At 49.2% G+C, this 15,394-nt stretch overlaps 1 protein-coding gene across 1 annotated transcript in view; it reads right to left on the minus strand.

Annotated features, from left to right (window-relative positions):
• Nucleotides 1–1,447: 1,447 nt before the first annotated feature.
• pola1 (polymerase (DNA directed), alpha 1) overlaps nucleotides 1,448–15,394 on the minus strand; it is a 92,832-nt gene continuing 78,885 nt past the window's right edge. The window contains exons 36-37 of the mRNA XM_062521316.1: nucleotides 13,222–13,318; nucleotides 1,448–2,649 (exon numbers count right to left, since the gene is read on the minus strand). Coding sequence (XP_062377300.1) covers nucleotides 2,510–2,649; nucleotides 13,222–13,318 — 237 coding nt within the window. The 3' untranslated portion in view covers nucleotides 1,448–2,509. The remainder of the gene's footprint in view (nucleotides 2,650–13,221; nucleotides 13,319–15,394) is intronic.

The raw sequence follows: 15,394 nt of genomic DNA on the forward strand, positions 1-15,394 counted from the left end.
TAAAAGCCCTGTGTGCTAGTTCCAAATCTATCGCCTATTCAGTCCATGTTTGATTTCGATGTTGATTTCAGATTCTTCCGGCCTGTGCCTCGGCACACTGGGCAATCAAACCGCAGTTCCTCTCGGACACGGCTCGAGACAGGCGGAGCACCGGCTCTAAAGGCGCTTTGATGAGCCCGTCTCCCCGCTGTGGAGTCATATAGAGGAGAAATCACGGTGAAAAGGCTGAATAGTTCGCCACTGGTACTCGGTCCTCCTTTGGCTGGCCGTAATTCCCCCGTCTCTTTTACCCTCATCCAATTAGCTCGGTGTATTAAGCGGTTTATCATCTCATAGCCCCCCATTCAGGCGAACAAGGGGGGCACTTTGCAATAGGACCGCTTCTCCTTTTGACACCTCGGGTACTTACATATTCCGCGACGCTATGAATAATGGGGAGAGAATGGGCCACTAATTCCCTCATCAAAGACTACCTTGTCCATCGCTTTGCTCAACACAACTATTCTGGTCAAAAAGACAGGCAATAAAGCTTAGCATAACAAAAACGATTTGTTCTTATTAGCTTAGTGCTGAAATGAATGCAAAGCCTTATTGCTATTGAGTGCTGTAGTTTGGAAACAGCCTCGCCCGCTTGATAATGCGCTGGCCGATTTCGAGGAATGTTGTGCCTGAAATCCGAGAGTAGGCCTATGAATTGATGACTTAATCTTATAAAGTGCCAAAGGGAATTTAGTAGTCCATCTGAAGTGAAGTACAATACCAGCTCACAACCCATGTGATCTTAGGCAGGCTACACAAGGAATAAATAAATAAAATAGTGAATATCCTACACAAGGCCCGTCTTCAGTCACGACTCATTTTCGGCTTTTAAGAGGAGTCTTTCAAGGTCTGCGCCATTCGCAAGTCAACTTAACTTGTACAACGTTTTTTTTTTTTTTAGTATTCATTTAACAAAATACAAACTTTTCTGTAATACTCGACACTATCCTCTAGCCTGGATGATACCAGCCACAATGCACTGAGATCTGTTTGGGTTCACCCGGGCTAAGTGACTTCAACACAACACCAAATTACACACCAAGGGTGCTATAAAAACGTCTTTTCTTGGAACTGCACTTTAAAACAAGCATCCATTGCAGAAAAAAGTGAGTATTCAGAGAAACAGATACAATACTAACCATTTTTTATTTAAGTTCATATCAAAACATATTACACAATTTATCAACACAATCAGGTTATATAAACTACAAAATACACAAACACAAATCAGCGACATAAATGTAGTAATGGACAAACATTGAAGATGCACAAGACATAAAAACCTCCCCCCACAAAAGCAACAAAGGGCTAACTTAACACACTTATGCAGGATATAGATATGACTGAAGACACCTGCTGGACATAGAGACCACCCAAATGCCACCACCTCAATCCTCTTCAGCCCCCCCCCCCCCCTTTAGTCAAAAAGCCCTAAAGGCACCGAACGAGACTCATTCTAACAAGTGTCCAATCACAGTGAAATTGGGAGAAACATCTCCAGAATCAAAGGCATTGTAGGCATTGTATGTCATTGGCTAATTGCTGAGCAGTGAATGGGACTGGGGTTGTAGTGGTGTGTGTGTGTGTGTGTGTGTGTGTGTGTGTGTGTGTGTGTGTGTGTGTGTGATGAGAGATGTCATTACAGGGCAGGGATCCACAGATCCCATCAGGCAGACCTGCGAGCGCTCCAATCTGCCCGAAACTTAGTCGTGATTGATATTCCCTTGGACACTCCCGGGGTACGTGTGTGTGTGTGTGTGTGTGTGTGTGTGTGAGTGTGTATAGGGGGGAAAGTGCATAGGGTATTTTACGGCATGTGTGATGCGGAGGGGGTCTAGCTGAGAGGCTCTTTATCCTCTCATGACGAGCCAGTTTGGCCAGGGAATCGCCGCCGATTAAAAGAGATGGAGAAGAACTGGACGGACGATGAGAACGTGGGGGGTCACGGTGATTGATTCGGACTCAAACAGCCCGAGATGGCCAGAGACGGCCAGAGACGTGGTCATTACACACCCCGCCGCCATTAGAGCACGACCTTTGACCTCCCAAGCGTGTTCACATGTGCCTCGTCCACACCATGCAGTCTCTTAAATGCCACCAGGAGAGGGCAACGCCGCCGCTGTTTAATAGGCGACGGCACTCCACCATGACCTGATTCAGATGAGATTCTGCCCGATAACTGGAGCCGTTCTCCTCTCACGGCACGGGGCCGGCGCTAGAACATGTGCGGGATTAAGGGAGGCTTCGTCGGGAGGGTTCGTCAATAAAAACAATAGCACCCGGTCCTTGGAATGGAGACTTTGTTCTGTTAAATACATAAAGCTGAATTTGAAACCTGAGGTGACAGCACAGCGTGGAGAGCTTCTGATTTGGAGTCTCAGCAGCATCAGGGCGGAGCAGGCTAGTGGGCCTCTAGCGCCCCCAACAGGCCAGGCCCCCATGCTGCGGAGGGAGAGGAGACGCGGCAGCGCTACTTGAGCACTGTGAAGGCCTGGAACAGCTTGGCCAGGTTCACCTCCGAGTAGCTGCTGGAGGCCAGAGCCCGGTCCACCGAGTCCTTCAGCTTCTTGTACACCTGCCGCTCCGGGGCCCAGCGGCCCTTCACCATCCCTGCAAACCACAAGCACGTATGAGAACATACATATGGACATGGGAACGCGCACCATGACCAGCGCGCAAGGACGCTAGTGAGCAATACATGTGAACGCGTACGATGACGAGCATGCAAAAACACAACCGCATGAGAACAGAAATTACGGCAAAATTCTGCACTGTGTCTCTTAAAAATGTACAAATATATATTTTTTAAATGAGCAAAAATAACACTTTCAGGATGCAACAAACAGCTTTGCACATTTCTGTGTTGGTTATGTTTATGCACGATGAATATGGTTATGTTACATGAACGTAATATCAGTAAAAATATCGATATTTGGTGGCAGCATATCAACAACGCATCACAAAGAGAAGTCATGATATATTGGCGCATGGATGTTTCGTCCCACCCTGAGCAGAGCCGGAGAGAAGGCAAGAAGAGCGTGCTCGATATCGAGCTCGCCGCAGAAATTGGGCTTTGCGTGGCAGTTCTGCTCGTCGGGATGCGAGATGGAGAGGAGAGAGAGTGGAGGAATCAATAGAGATTTGGCGATCCGGTAAGTGCCGTGGCCGCAGGAAAGACCGGCACACAGCCAAGTCCTGCGGATGAGCGCGCGGGGGCACCTGGCGGGGGGGCCGGGGGGGGGGGCAGAGGGGGGGCCAGAGGCCGGCATGCGGGTCGATAGCCAGGGCCGTCTCACGCTGGGGGGGGGGGGGGGGGGGGCCCTCAATTACACAGCAGAGCTGATGGAGGAGCCGCAGGACGGCGCGCAGAGTCAGTTGGCGTCGCGACCGCTCATCACCTGCGAGAGTCCTGAGTGTGGGGCTGGGTAATCTCAGAGTCCTGAGTGTGGGGCTGGGTAATCTCGGAGTCCTGTGTGTGGGGCTGGGTAATCTCGGAGTCATGTCTGTGGGGCTGGGTAATCTCAGAGTGCTGAGTGTGGGGTTGGGTAATCTCAGAGTCCTGTGTGTGGGGCTGGGTAATCTCAGAGAGACCTGTGTGTGGGGCTGGGTAATCTCAGAGTCATGTCTGTAGGACTGGGTAATCTCAGAGTGCTGAGTGTGGGGCTGGGTAATCTCGGAGTCATGTCTGTGGGGCTGGGTAATCTCAGAGTGCTGAGTGTAGGACTGGGTAATCTCAGAGTCCTGTGTGTGGGGCTGGGTAATCTCAGAGTCCTGAGTGTGGGACTGGGTAATCTCAGAGTCCTGTGTGTGGGACTGGGTAATCTCAGAGTCCTGTGTGTGGGGCTGGGTAATCTCAGAGAGACCTGTCTGTGGGGCTGGGTAATCTCGGAGAGATTAGAGCTCGGTCGGGGAGATCCAGAGCTAGAACTTGAGAGTTGGGAGCCCTGGTGCCAGTGGTGGTGATGCGGCTAAACCCACTGGTGCCAGCATTCAGGTCTCACACCACACCACACACACCACACCACACCACACCACACCACACCACGGCTTCCAGCCGTGTGTGCGGCATAGTCGCCCGGCACAAAGGGGTGAGCTTGACGCATGCATGCAGGCGCCATAAGCGGCGGGCGAGCCTGACGCATGCACACAGACACACCTGCAGCTACGACCCTGTGACCTCACAATAGCCGTTGCCGAGGCAACCTCAGTCTCCTCCACGGAAGCACAACACATGGAACTTTGTGGAATTTCTCTGGAGAAGAGAGACACAACAGCGGTCTGATAGCATAGTGTAACTGAACACTTACGGTGTCAAACAGAACCACAGCACAAGCTTGTTTGCTAAGAACTACAGTATAAACATAAGCATACACACAAGGGATCAGACTTGGCTACCAACCCATCTGGACAAGAATAAAATAAATCAATCCTCTGCATTGTATTGCTTATTAAAGCTAACCTAACAGGTGTGGATAAAAATTAAACTAGCTTCTTAAACCCACTTTGGGCGCAAAAAGAAGTTCTGTTTTGCGCAACACAGCATCTCCAGACCTGAAACAACACACCAAAGGCAACTACTGTAGACAACTGCCTTGTAGGAGAGAGCCACCATTGACACCAGTGTGTTTTGCGGGTTTGCAGGATTTGATGGATGTCATAATCCTTTCCAAGTCGCTCTCTCTCTACAACAGGGCCAGGGCTTATCTGGGCGCCCCGCCTGATCCCCTCCCATCATGGCTGCACTATTACCATCTCATGCTCTTTATCTCCCAACGGCTCTTGTCAAACGTGTGCATTAGCAGGTGTGCAGCGTGAGTGAAGTTAGGCAGCCTGCCCTGTGGGTAACGAGGGTTAATCCTGGCAGCGCCACGAGCAAGGGAGATGGAGCTCTCTTGGGAGAGGAGACCGCACACCAACAGCAGCATATCCACTGCCGCATCGGCAACCATTACCGAGTGTTTTACCTCCAGGGAAAGAGAAGGATGAGGATAGCGAGCGAGAGAGAGAGTGAGAGAGTGAGAGGGAGAGAGAGAGAGAGAGAGAATACACTGAACAGTGCCTTGTGCAACACAGAGGGAGAGGGGTGGGGGGGACTATTTACCTGAGGGGGGGGGGGTGAGGGAAGGAGAGGAGAGAAAAGATGATGCATGATCAAGCGAAAGCAATCATGTCATCATTTTTGAAAGGAGGGAGAAAATAATTCTTCCACCCCCAACCCTCCCAACCCACCCCACCCCTCCTCCTTTCCTCCCCTCCTCCTCTCCTCCCCTCCTCTTCTCCTCCTAGTCTTCTTCACTCTTTTCCTCCCCTCAATCACGGCGTGTGGAATGGATAAAAGAGCAACTTAAAAGCCATGGAGGTTGTCAGAGAGCCGGGTTCCGCCCGTGGGCCTGCAGGGGTCCCATTTAAAATAAATAGCATTCCTAAAACCGCCCGAGAACACCAGAAGGTGCACGCGTGTGCGTGTGTGTGTGTGCGTGTGTGAGAGAGTGAGAATGTATGTATGCATGTATGTTTGTATGCATGTACGTATGTTTGTATAGGGGGTTAGAGGAGCGTAGTACAATAAATAGCATTGCACTGGAGGTAGAGGAGGACGCATGAAAGAGAGAGAAGGAGAGAAAGCACAGAAGAGAGGAAGACGAGAGGAAGACGAGAGGAAGATAGAAAGGAGGACGAGAGGAAGAGAGCAAGACGGAGATTGAGGATGAGTGGAGGTAGCCTCGGTGAGACGGGCAGCTCTCGTGGTCCAGCGTGCTTTGCCACTGCTAGAGAGTGGATCAGCCTCCATGGGCTCTAACTAGGTGTAAATACAATAACAAGCATGTAATTAAGTGAGCATGATGAAGTTAATGGAGATCATACATTCCATTTGGGCTTCTTATGAATATTCTATTAGATGTTATCAGGCAGCTGGAATAGCTGTTAATTTAATCATCACTTGGAGCGGAGAAAAGTTCTTTGTGCGAGTGTAATTGCACAGAATGAATAATTGATTTGACAATCGTACCCGCAGATTTTCCACCGGCTCCGGAGCTGCCAGTGTGTGTGTGTGTGTGTGGGGGGGGGGCTGGTGGTATATATATGTGTGTGTCAGAGTAAGTGTGTGTCTTTGTGTGTGTGTGTGTGTGTGTGGGGGGGGGGGCGCTCTGCAAGGGGAGGGCAAGCATATTCCTCCATGAAGAGGTGGAAGAAGAGCTTGCTGGCAAATTGAGCATTATCCGTACACTGATAAAGGACAATTTTTATTTTATAAATGCGAGGAAATTACATTACTGTGTGTGCGTAATCACACTGCCCACACTTGAGGAACTCGGAAAGAGCCAGAGAGAGAGAGAGAGAGCGTGAAGGGGAGAGAGAGAGAGAGAGAGAGAGAGGTGGAGAGAGAGAGAGAGGGAGAGAGAGAGGGAGAGAATGTGTGCGCAGAGTGGAAGAGTTAAAGGGTACGACTAAAAAGGCGAGCGATGAATTGCTCTTCATGAAAGAATGAAATCAGAGTTCAACATGATTTGGAAGTCATTGATATGGGATATCTAATTTTTCAAAAGGGAAAGAAAATGTTTTATTATGGAAGGACTCCCACCGGGGCTGAAATTGCCTCCACATTTAACTCAGTGGCTGCAATCAGGCGGCGGACCACGACTACATGTAGATCAGATCCGCAGCCTGCATCTAATCTGTCGCTTTACACACACATCCACGCGCGCACACACGCGCGCGCACACACACACACACACACACAAATGAGCACCCCGTGTGTACAGTGTATACACTCACACAGTGAGTTTAGGTGATTCTGACTGCTTTTCATTTTTTGTACTAAGACAAGCCCACTGCGACTGTTGATGAGGGCAGTAAATATGAAGCTGCGCCTGTTGATGGCCAGTTGTGCTGCGGAGCTCTGATGTCCTATCTTCCTGGCAGAGAGAGAGAGAGAGAGAGAGAGAGAGAGAGAGAGAGAGAGAGAGAGAGAGACGGGCAGGCCCGAGAGCCAATCACACGGCTCAATATCCTGCCAGTGGGCGTAGGCTATATGCTGCTGCAGGTCTGCGGGCGAGAGGGCAAACGGAGCCGATGAATGGAGCTCAGCGCTTTGACTCGCTTCCACAGACATCTAAACGGGGGGAATGGCTGCGTCCCAGGGCCTCTATAGGAGCATGACGCGGAGAGAGGAGCGGAGGGATGAAGAGAGAAGCGGAGGGAGGGAGGGAGGGAGGGATGAAGAGAGGAGCGGAGGGAGGGAGGGAAGGAGGGGGGGATGAAGAGAGGAGCGGAGGGAGGGAAGGATGAAGAGAGGAGCGGAGGGAGGGAGAGAGGAGCGGAGGGAGGGAGGAGCGGAGCGGAAGAAGGGAGGGGCTAGGTGGGCGTTAAGACTCCTCAGAAGCTCAGAGGATTTCTTGCACCGGTAGCAAGCAAGAGGTGAACGTGCATTTGGTCACCTGTAGAGAAGGCGGTAAAGAAATGAAGCAATCAGCAGGTGAGAGCGAACAGTATAGATGGACACGGAGCTGCCCGCTACCAGGGCAATTTCACCATTACACACCGACTGGACATACACACCAATCACACACCATTTCACAACGACCTCATTAACATCAACACTCTGACAGAGACCCGCGGCCTTCACAGCTCCCCCTGCTGGACAACACAGAGCAGCGCAGCGCAGCGGCCAGCTTGATGCGGCCACTGGGCCTCGGGCGCTGAGTAATCCTAACACCTCGCCGGACTTAACTCCATCAGGCTGACCGTCGCTTATTTTCACCACCACTGCCCTCCTCCCCTCTGGCCCTCCACCTCCTGTTGAACCCTGTGCCCCCCCCCCGAACACCCCCCCCCCCCCCCATGTAACCTCCTGGGCAGTACGTCCAGCGGGCCACTCTCGCCTCATCTTCCATCGCCACGGCGCCGCAGTTATCTAAAGCGTCACAATAAGAGCGGTGTGGAGCAGACAGAATGGGGGGGGGGGGGGGGGCACGGAGCCGGTGCCGGTGGAGGGGGGGGGAGAGATTGGTTTTTCTATTGTGTGGCCGGGTCTGGCATAATGCCCACTTTAAAAGCAATTCCTCGCTCATCAGACAGACAGAAAATCTGCCAGATACGACACTAAACGTCCCTGAGTGGAGCTGGGGCTGTGTGTGTGTGTGTGTGTGTGTGTGTGTGGGGGGGGGGGGGGGGGGGGGGGGGTTTGCTGTACGGTGCAGAGCGAGTTTGGTAGAATTATGGGGGGTGGGGGGTGGGGTGGATTGGGGTAGGGTATGCGTTTGTGACTCTGCACCAATTCTACAAAAGTGTGTGTGTATATATACACACGTTTGTCTGTGTGTATTGGGAGTGTGTTTGAAACTCGTAAGTTTTTTAACCACACAGTCCTCTATTGTACACGTCTTACTCTCCGCCTCGGCGGTATTGTCCGAGTTTTTCTGTGGGCATTGGCTGCTAGCAGCTACAGTGAGCAGTGAGCACGGCGGATAGCGAATCACTACAGTCACACACAGCACAATACCAACTCAAAACAGCACCAGCACCACCACCACCACAAGAGTGCTGTGAGGCATTACACACACTTACACACTCTTGATTGGTCCACAATGTGGACTACTGATTACGTCCAATCAGAAGTGTTTATGCAACTGTACTAAAACAGCAGCCATCACAAACCAGTAAGTGTGTGTGTCAGCCGGCGTGTGTGTGTGTGTGTGTGTGTGTGGTCAAGAACATCAACATGAATCAAGAGGACCCAAAACTCAGAGGCTGGACAATTCTCTGCGGAAAACAACAAGGATGGACGCCTCAACAATTCCCACATCCACGCTGCCAGCCTGTGTGTGTGTGCCACTCAAACGTGCTACTCCACAGTCGAGCACGGCAGCACGATTATTATTTAAAAAAAAAAAAAAGAAAAACACTCCTAGAGGAAGGAGTCACGGAGGCTGGCCAGGCTGTGCTGTGCTGTGTGAGGACCCAGGGAAGGTGAATGCAAGAGCAGCCCCACAACATGACGCCTCAGTCCAGCACTAGATCCCCAGCGCAGTGTGGGTCGTCCCCGGCGCAGGGTGGGTCATCCCCGGCGCAGGGTGGGTCATCCCCGGGGTCTAAATGAACCCACGGACACCTCCGGGCAGCAGAGGCGCGAGCGACTAAAAACAGTTTAGGACAAACGTGCCCTGGCAATTTCCGCCGCTGAACAGTGTGTCTCCCCGCAGTCCGTAATGCAGTAATGCGTGGCATTACGCCGCAGAGGAGGGGGCGTGCGGGGGATAACCACCTTTAAGGCTATACTTTACCACTCACACACACACACACACACACACACACACACACACACACTTTACCACTCTGTGTAGGATGCAGCCGCCACAGAGCAGCTAATCCTACAGCACTGACTTACAATGCTGTTATCCCAGTCTGGGACCAGCTGCACTGACAGGGCGTGTGTGTGTGTGTGTGTGTGTGTGTGTGTGTGTGTGTGTGTGTGTGTAAGTGGGAGTGAGAGAGAGAGAAGTAGAGTGAGAGAGAGAGAAGTAGAGAAAGAGTGAGAGAGTGAATATATGTGAAAGTGTGAGTCCGTGTGTGTGTGTGTGTGTGTGTGTGTGTGTGTGTGTGTGTGTGTGTGTGTGTGTGTTGTTAACTTGGGTGTGTCAGAGCTCTAATCATGCTAAGTCAGGGCGTCCTGAAGAGGGCCCGGTCCAGACGCTGATAAGAGTACAAAACCCTCCTTGTGTCATCACTAACAAAATCAACCCTTGTAGAAATTATTAACAAACAAATAAAAAAAATAAAAAAATGCTATATACTTGATTTCTTGAAAGGTAGCCTAAATCATCTCGGCTGATAAGGGCTTGCGAGTAGGCTGAGACAGTAGTCAGAGAGGACAGCAGGGAAAAATAAATAAAATAAAACATAAAAAAAACCCCAACAATCGCCAATTACTGACGGAATCAACACAAGAAAAAGTAAAGAAATAAAACATTCAGGAGGAAAAAGCCAAGTCTATAATCATGTTAGCCCCCCAGCTCCACACCCCTCCTCCAATGCCTCCCGTGCTGAGTGGCCATCTATTGATTACACGTTATATTTATCTTCGCCTTCTTCAGCCTCGTCCGCCACAACCGGCACGGCCCGAGAGGAAAAAATAAAGAAATATATCAGCCTAGTCCAAGAGGTCCTTTTTAATCAAGTGACATCAATCAAAGAGGATTGTGGGTAAGGAGCCGTGCGCCAGCGTCTCAGGCAGGAGCAGTGCTCAGGCCGGATCCCCTTCAGGCCGGGCCCAGGGGCGAAATATACGCTCCATGTCCTATTATTTATGAAGGGCTATCCTTTTGCCTTCTCGCCAATTACTGGCCCTATCATTTTCCAAAATCTAAAAACTGTTTTCAATCAACACAGCCAACGCTATTACTGAGTGCTGCCTGGCCAAGAGGAGGCTCCTCGCTCCCTCTCTCTCCTTCCTTCCCTCTCTCTCCCTCTCTTTCTCTTTCTCTCCTTCTCTCCCTCTCTCTCCCTCACTCGCTCGCTAGCTCACTCTCTTCGGCTCCCTCAAACTGATTGGAGCGCTTTGCATTCCGCGCCGTTCCGTGATTGAATCCGTCGCCTGAATTAGGGCTGTCGACTCGAGGAGCTGAACATCCTTAACCCAACCCCCACCACCACCATCGCCGCCACTACTGCTGCTGCCAACCATCACCACTACCAACACACACACATCATGCCTCTTTTGTGTGTTTGTGTGTGAGTTGCCAAAGGAATGGATGTGTATTTAATGCATGTTGTGAGCCTCCTTTTGTGTGTGTGTGTGTGTGTGTGTGTGTACACATTAGAATGAGTGTGTGTGTGAAACTTCCTGTTCTGGTACATTATCTAGTGGCGTATAATGGGCGGGACTGCGCATATGAGCGCCATGCAAGTACATCCAGATGAGGATCCCTTATCTCCATACGGCAGCATACGGATACTACAGCAATACTACACTGTGAATAGTACTGAACACTAAAGGAATACTACACTGGGAATAGTACTGAACACTACAGCAATACTACACTGGGAATAGCACTGAACACTACAGCAATACTACACTGGGAATAGTACTGAACACTACAGGAATACTACACTGGGAATAGTACTGAACACTACAGGAATACTACACTGGGAATAGTACTGAACACTACAGGAATACTACACTGGGAATAGTACTGAACACTACAGCAATACTACACTGTGAATAGTACTGAACACTACAGCAATACTACTGAACACTACAGCAATACTACACTGAATAGTACTGAACACTACAGCAATACTACACTGTGAATAGACACTGTGAATAGTACTGAACACTACAGCAATACTACACTGTGAATAGTACTGAACACTACAGCAATACTACACTGTGAATAGTACTGAACACTACAGGAATACTACACTGTGAATAGTACTGAACACTACAGCAATACTACACTGTGAATAGTACTGAACACCACAGCAATACTACACTGTGAATAGTCTGAACACTACAGGAATACTACACTGTGAATAGTACTGAACACTACAGGAATACTACACTGTGAATAGTACTGAACACTACAGCAATACTACACTGTGAATAATACTGAACACTACACATAACTTGTCCTTCACATGCAGCATGCCCATGATAAAGCTGAATTAGACATACACAATAACAAGAAGTAATGTACAAAACAAGTGTAACGTTATACTGAAACAGAAGTGAAGGCAATAATGTTGCACTGAAACAGAAGTGAACGCAATAATGTTATCCTGTAACCAGAGTGAACGCAATAACGTTACACTGTAACAGAAGTGAACACAATAATGTTACACTGTAACAGAAGTGAACGCAATAATGTTATCCTGTAACCGAAGTGAACGCAATAACGTTACACTGTAACAGAAGTGAACGCAATAAGGTTATACTGTAACAGAAGTGAACACAAAAGTAGAAGAAGTAAAGTGAAAAGAAGTAAAAGAAATTTGGACACACAAAATACCCAGGAATGACAACTTCTGGAAGGGGCAATGACGAGGGGTAAATGTAATGTCTTTATGTCGAGGGGTAAATGTAATGTCTTTGTCGTTGGTCTGTTAATTCCGTAGTAAGCGAACATCCAAGCCTCACCGTGACAATGCATGTAGGAGACGAGGAGAGTGGAACGAGGATGGAGGATTCGAAGATGGCAACAATAATTATCCACTTAATATTTCAGGATATGATGAACACTGAAACCGCGGATACGGAGTTGGCAGAATCGGATGAGTCTTGAATTGGATACCATACCGGAGTTTGCTAGGATCTCAAAACAGGATTATGAACGTGCCTTGCCATAGAGAAACACATGATAATGAACATAGGCTATTATGCCACACAAAAACATGGAGTAAGTGGAGCTAAATGAAGTTATTATTTTGCTGTCACTTTATCTGTTTTATGACCTAGGTTGTAAGGTTGTATTTGGTATCTGTGGATAGCTCTGTGTCGTTTTAATCGCGGGTTCACGAGTAAATCAAACGAGAGTAATGGTAGCAAGCTATATGACATTATCATTTGTTTGTCACTCTGTTTTTGTAACACAAAAGGATCGATGTATTTGGTATCAATGGAAAACTATGTTCATCCTCTTTCATTTGATATGCGTGGCATGTGCGATGCTGGGTTTGTGATTCAAGCGAGAGTAATGGATGCACGCATGAATGCAGAGCAATATAGACTGTAAATATGATATACTTTGATTTAACTTCATAATTTTTTTTAATTTTCATACTTGATCGTACAGACAAGTGTCTAGTTTCGTTGGAAAGCCCCGCTTCTGCTCTTTCGTGCAATAAAGGTCTCATCTCGCTGCAACTAATAATCACAGAGCAATGTAACAGAGAAGAATGGGTGTGTTTTTTGACGCACTTTACGTGAACGATTTCGGGCTTCGTCGTCGATGTCATTAAGCGCAGAGAATCCTCATTCTGCCTAAGTAGGTAAAACGTGTTGCCTGCGATGACGAGTTTCTTAAGGCAGCACCCTTCCCTTGCCCCTTGCATTTTAAAATCCCGAGACTCTTCGACAGCCTGGCTGGTTGGCCCCCTCAGACAGTGATCTCGAGCAGAACTAGTAGTGCCCTGGCCAGAATGTGTGTGTGTGTGTATGTGTGTGTGTGTGTGTGTGCCACTCACCTCTATCTTCTGGTGTGAGGACCTTGTTGAAGGCGTGATCCCAATCAAAGATGAACCTGTAGAAGCTCAGCTGGTTGTACAGGGCCTTCTCAGAATACTGTAGAAAACACACACACACACACACACACACACACACACTATTAGTACATTCACAGCCTATTATTACAACCACCTGGATCAAGGCATCAACTGCTGGGGCCTACATGCTGAAGCTGACTGGTTGGGCAGGAATTTGGCCAATATTGACTTACACCATTATAGTAATTGCCCTCGTTTCTCGGGTAGTTTGGTATGAATGGGAGCTGCTACTGAAGGTTGTCTGAATCAAGCCTCTTGGGGAACTCTCGTCACACAAAGGCATTAACATGACAATCCCATTCAGCGCACACTCGCCCCCGAGTCGCCCGCAACGCAGAAAGGCAGGAGTGTCCGTAATTACACCTACTCAATGCTCGCCCCAATTTCCCCATATTCATTGGACACCTAACCCCCCCCCCCTCGCTCCAACCCCCCCGCTCGCGATGGTAGCGTAATTTAAGGTGCTTCTTGAAGACAATGGCACGGCCATGGCTCCGTGTCGGCGCTGAAAGATTGAAGCCCAAGAAGCTGCGCCGAGGCGACGACAATCGGCCGGTGGGTGCTTGAGGCAAACGCTCTGAAGGAGCACGGAGGATGCGTTCCTACAGTCCCAGAGAAGATCTCCCGTCACCACAGCTCTATCAGGACACGCTCACAAGCACTCAAGAGACCAGCGACCATGAAGAGTACAACATAAGCAGTTGTCTAGTTACCATTCTAGATGAATCATAAAGGGAGTTGGCAATGGAAAGAAATGGCACACATTATGTACACGTATTGCTTGTTATTTCTCCGTTACCAATGAAGTAAAGCACGCTGAATTTATTCTTGTGTACAATGCGCGATATAAATAAAATGGCCTGGCCTTGACGGCAGTGGGGTAGCAGAACATCTCACAGCAACTCAACAGGAAACAGCTGGGTGCAATAAAGGACGCGGATTCTACTGATGTTCACATCTGGGACGCTGTTCAGCATCAGCTCTAATACGCAGTACGCAGTACGCTGCAGCGCGACTGTGGCAGGCACTCGGATGATGAGGAGGAAAAAATACCGACCGCCAACCAACACAGAACAGCACAGCACAGAAAGAAAAATCAATTAACCATATCTGTGGTGCTGTACACCTTGTGCGCTCATAGATGTGTATGTGTGTGTGTGTGTGTGTATGCATGAGATAGAGGGTGTTTTTATTCCTCCCCCCTCTGAAGAAAACGAGGGCCTAGAACATAATGAGATTGCCGCAACTCAATCAGGAGAAGCAGGAGAATCACCTGCGTTAATTACAGGGCTGAGGACAGGTAGCGCTCAGCGCCGCTTTAACTCCGCCGCAGCCCGAGCCAAACACCACCGCTGCTGTCAGCCCAAAGTTGGGAGTCGTATAACCCGCACAATTGCTTCGTTGGCTACAATCTTACCCCTAGTCTGCGCTCCTCTCTCTCTCTCTCTCTCACACACACACACACACACATCTCCACCTACTGCAGCTTGAGCGAGAAACAATCCGGTTGGTTTGTAAATTCAGTGGTAATTACCACTAGGCATCAACGGGCTTGCCAGAGGAGACCAGGTCGCGCCTGCACAACAGAGGAAAAGAGAGAGGGGGATAGAGAGAGAGAGAGAGAGAGAGAGAGAGAAGAGGGTGGGAGAGAAAGAGAGATAGAGAGAGAGATAGAGGGAGGGAGAGAGGTAGGGAAAGAGAGAGAAAGGGAGAGAGAGAGAGAAGAGGGAGAAAGGGAGTGAGAGAGAGAAAGGGAGAGAGAGGAGGAGCGAAGAGACAGACATGGCGATGGGAGATCAGTGTGAAATTGCCTCCTTCATAATAGTTTGTTTTGATAAGGCTTTGTGTGTGGAGCTGATGAACAACAGTTGCTGTCAATTTGATTAGCTATTATACTTTTATGCTAATTGCCATTATTGGGCCGCGGTTCCTCCCGTGTCACCATAGAAGCGAGGCGATGCTGTGTGCACAGAGCGGGGGAGGCGTGTGTGTGTGTGCGCTAGAGTGAGTGTGTGTGTGAGAGAGAAAGTCTCTTCACCAGACAGGCTTTTAATTGCCCTCCACAGCTTCCGCTGAGGCAGGCAGCTGTTGACCC

This window comes from Sardina pilchardus, chromosome 19 (genome assembly GCF_963854185.1).
Source record: "Sardina pilchardus chromosome 19, fSarPil1.1, whole genome shotgun sequence".
Taxonomy (NCBI): Eukaryota; Metazoa; Chordata; class Actinopteri; order Clupeiformes; family Clupeidae; genus Sardina; species Sardina pilchardus.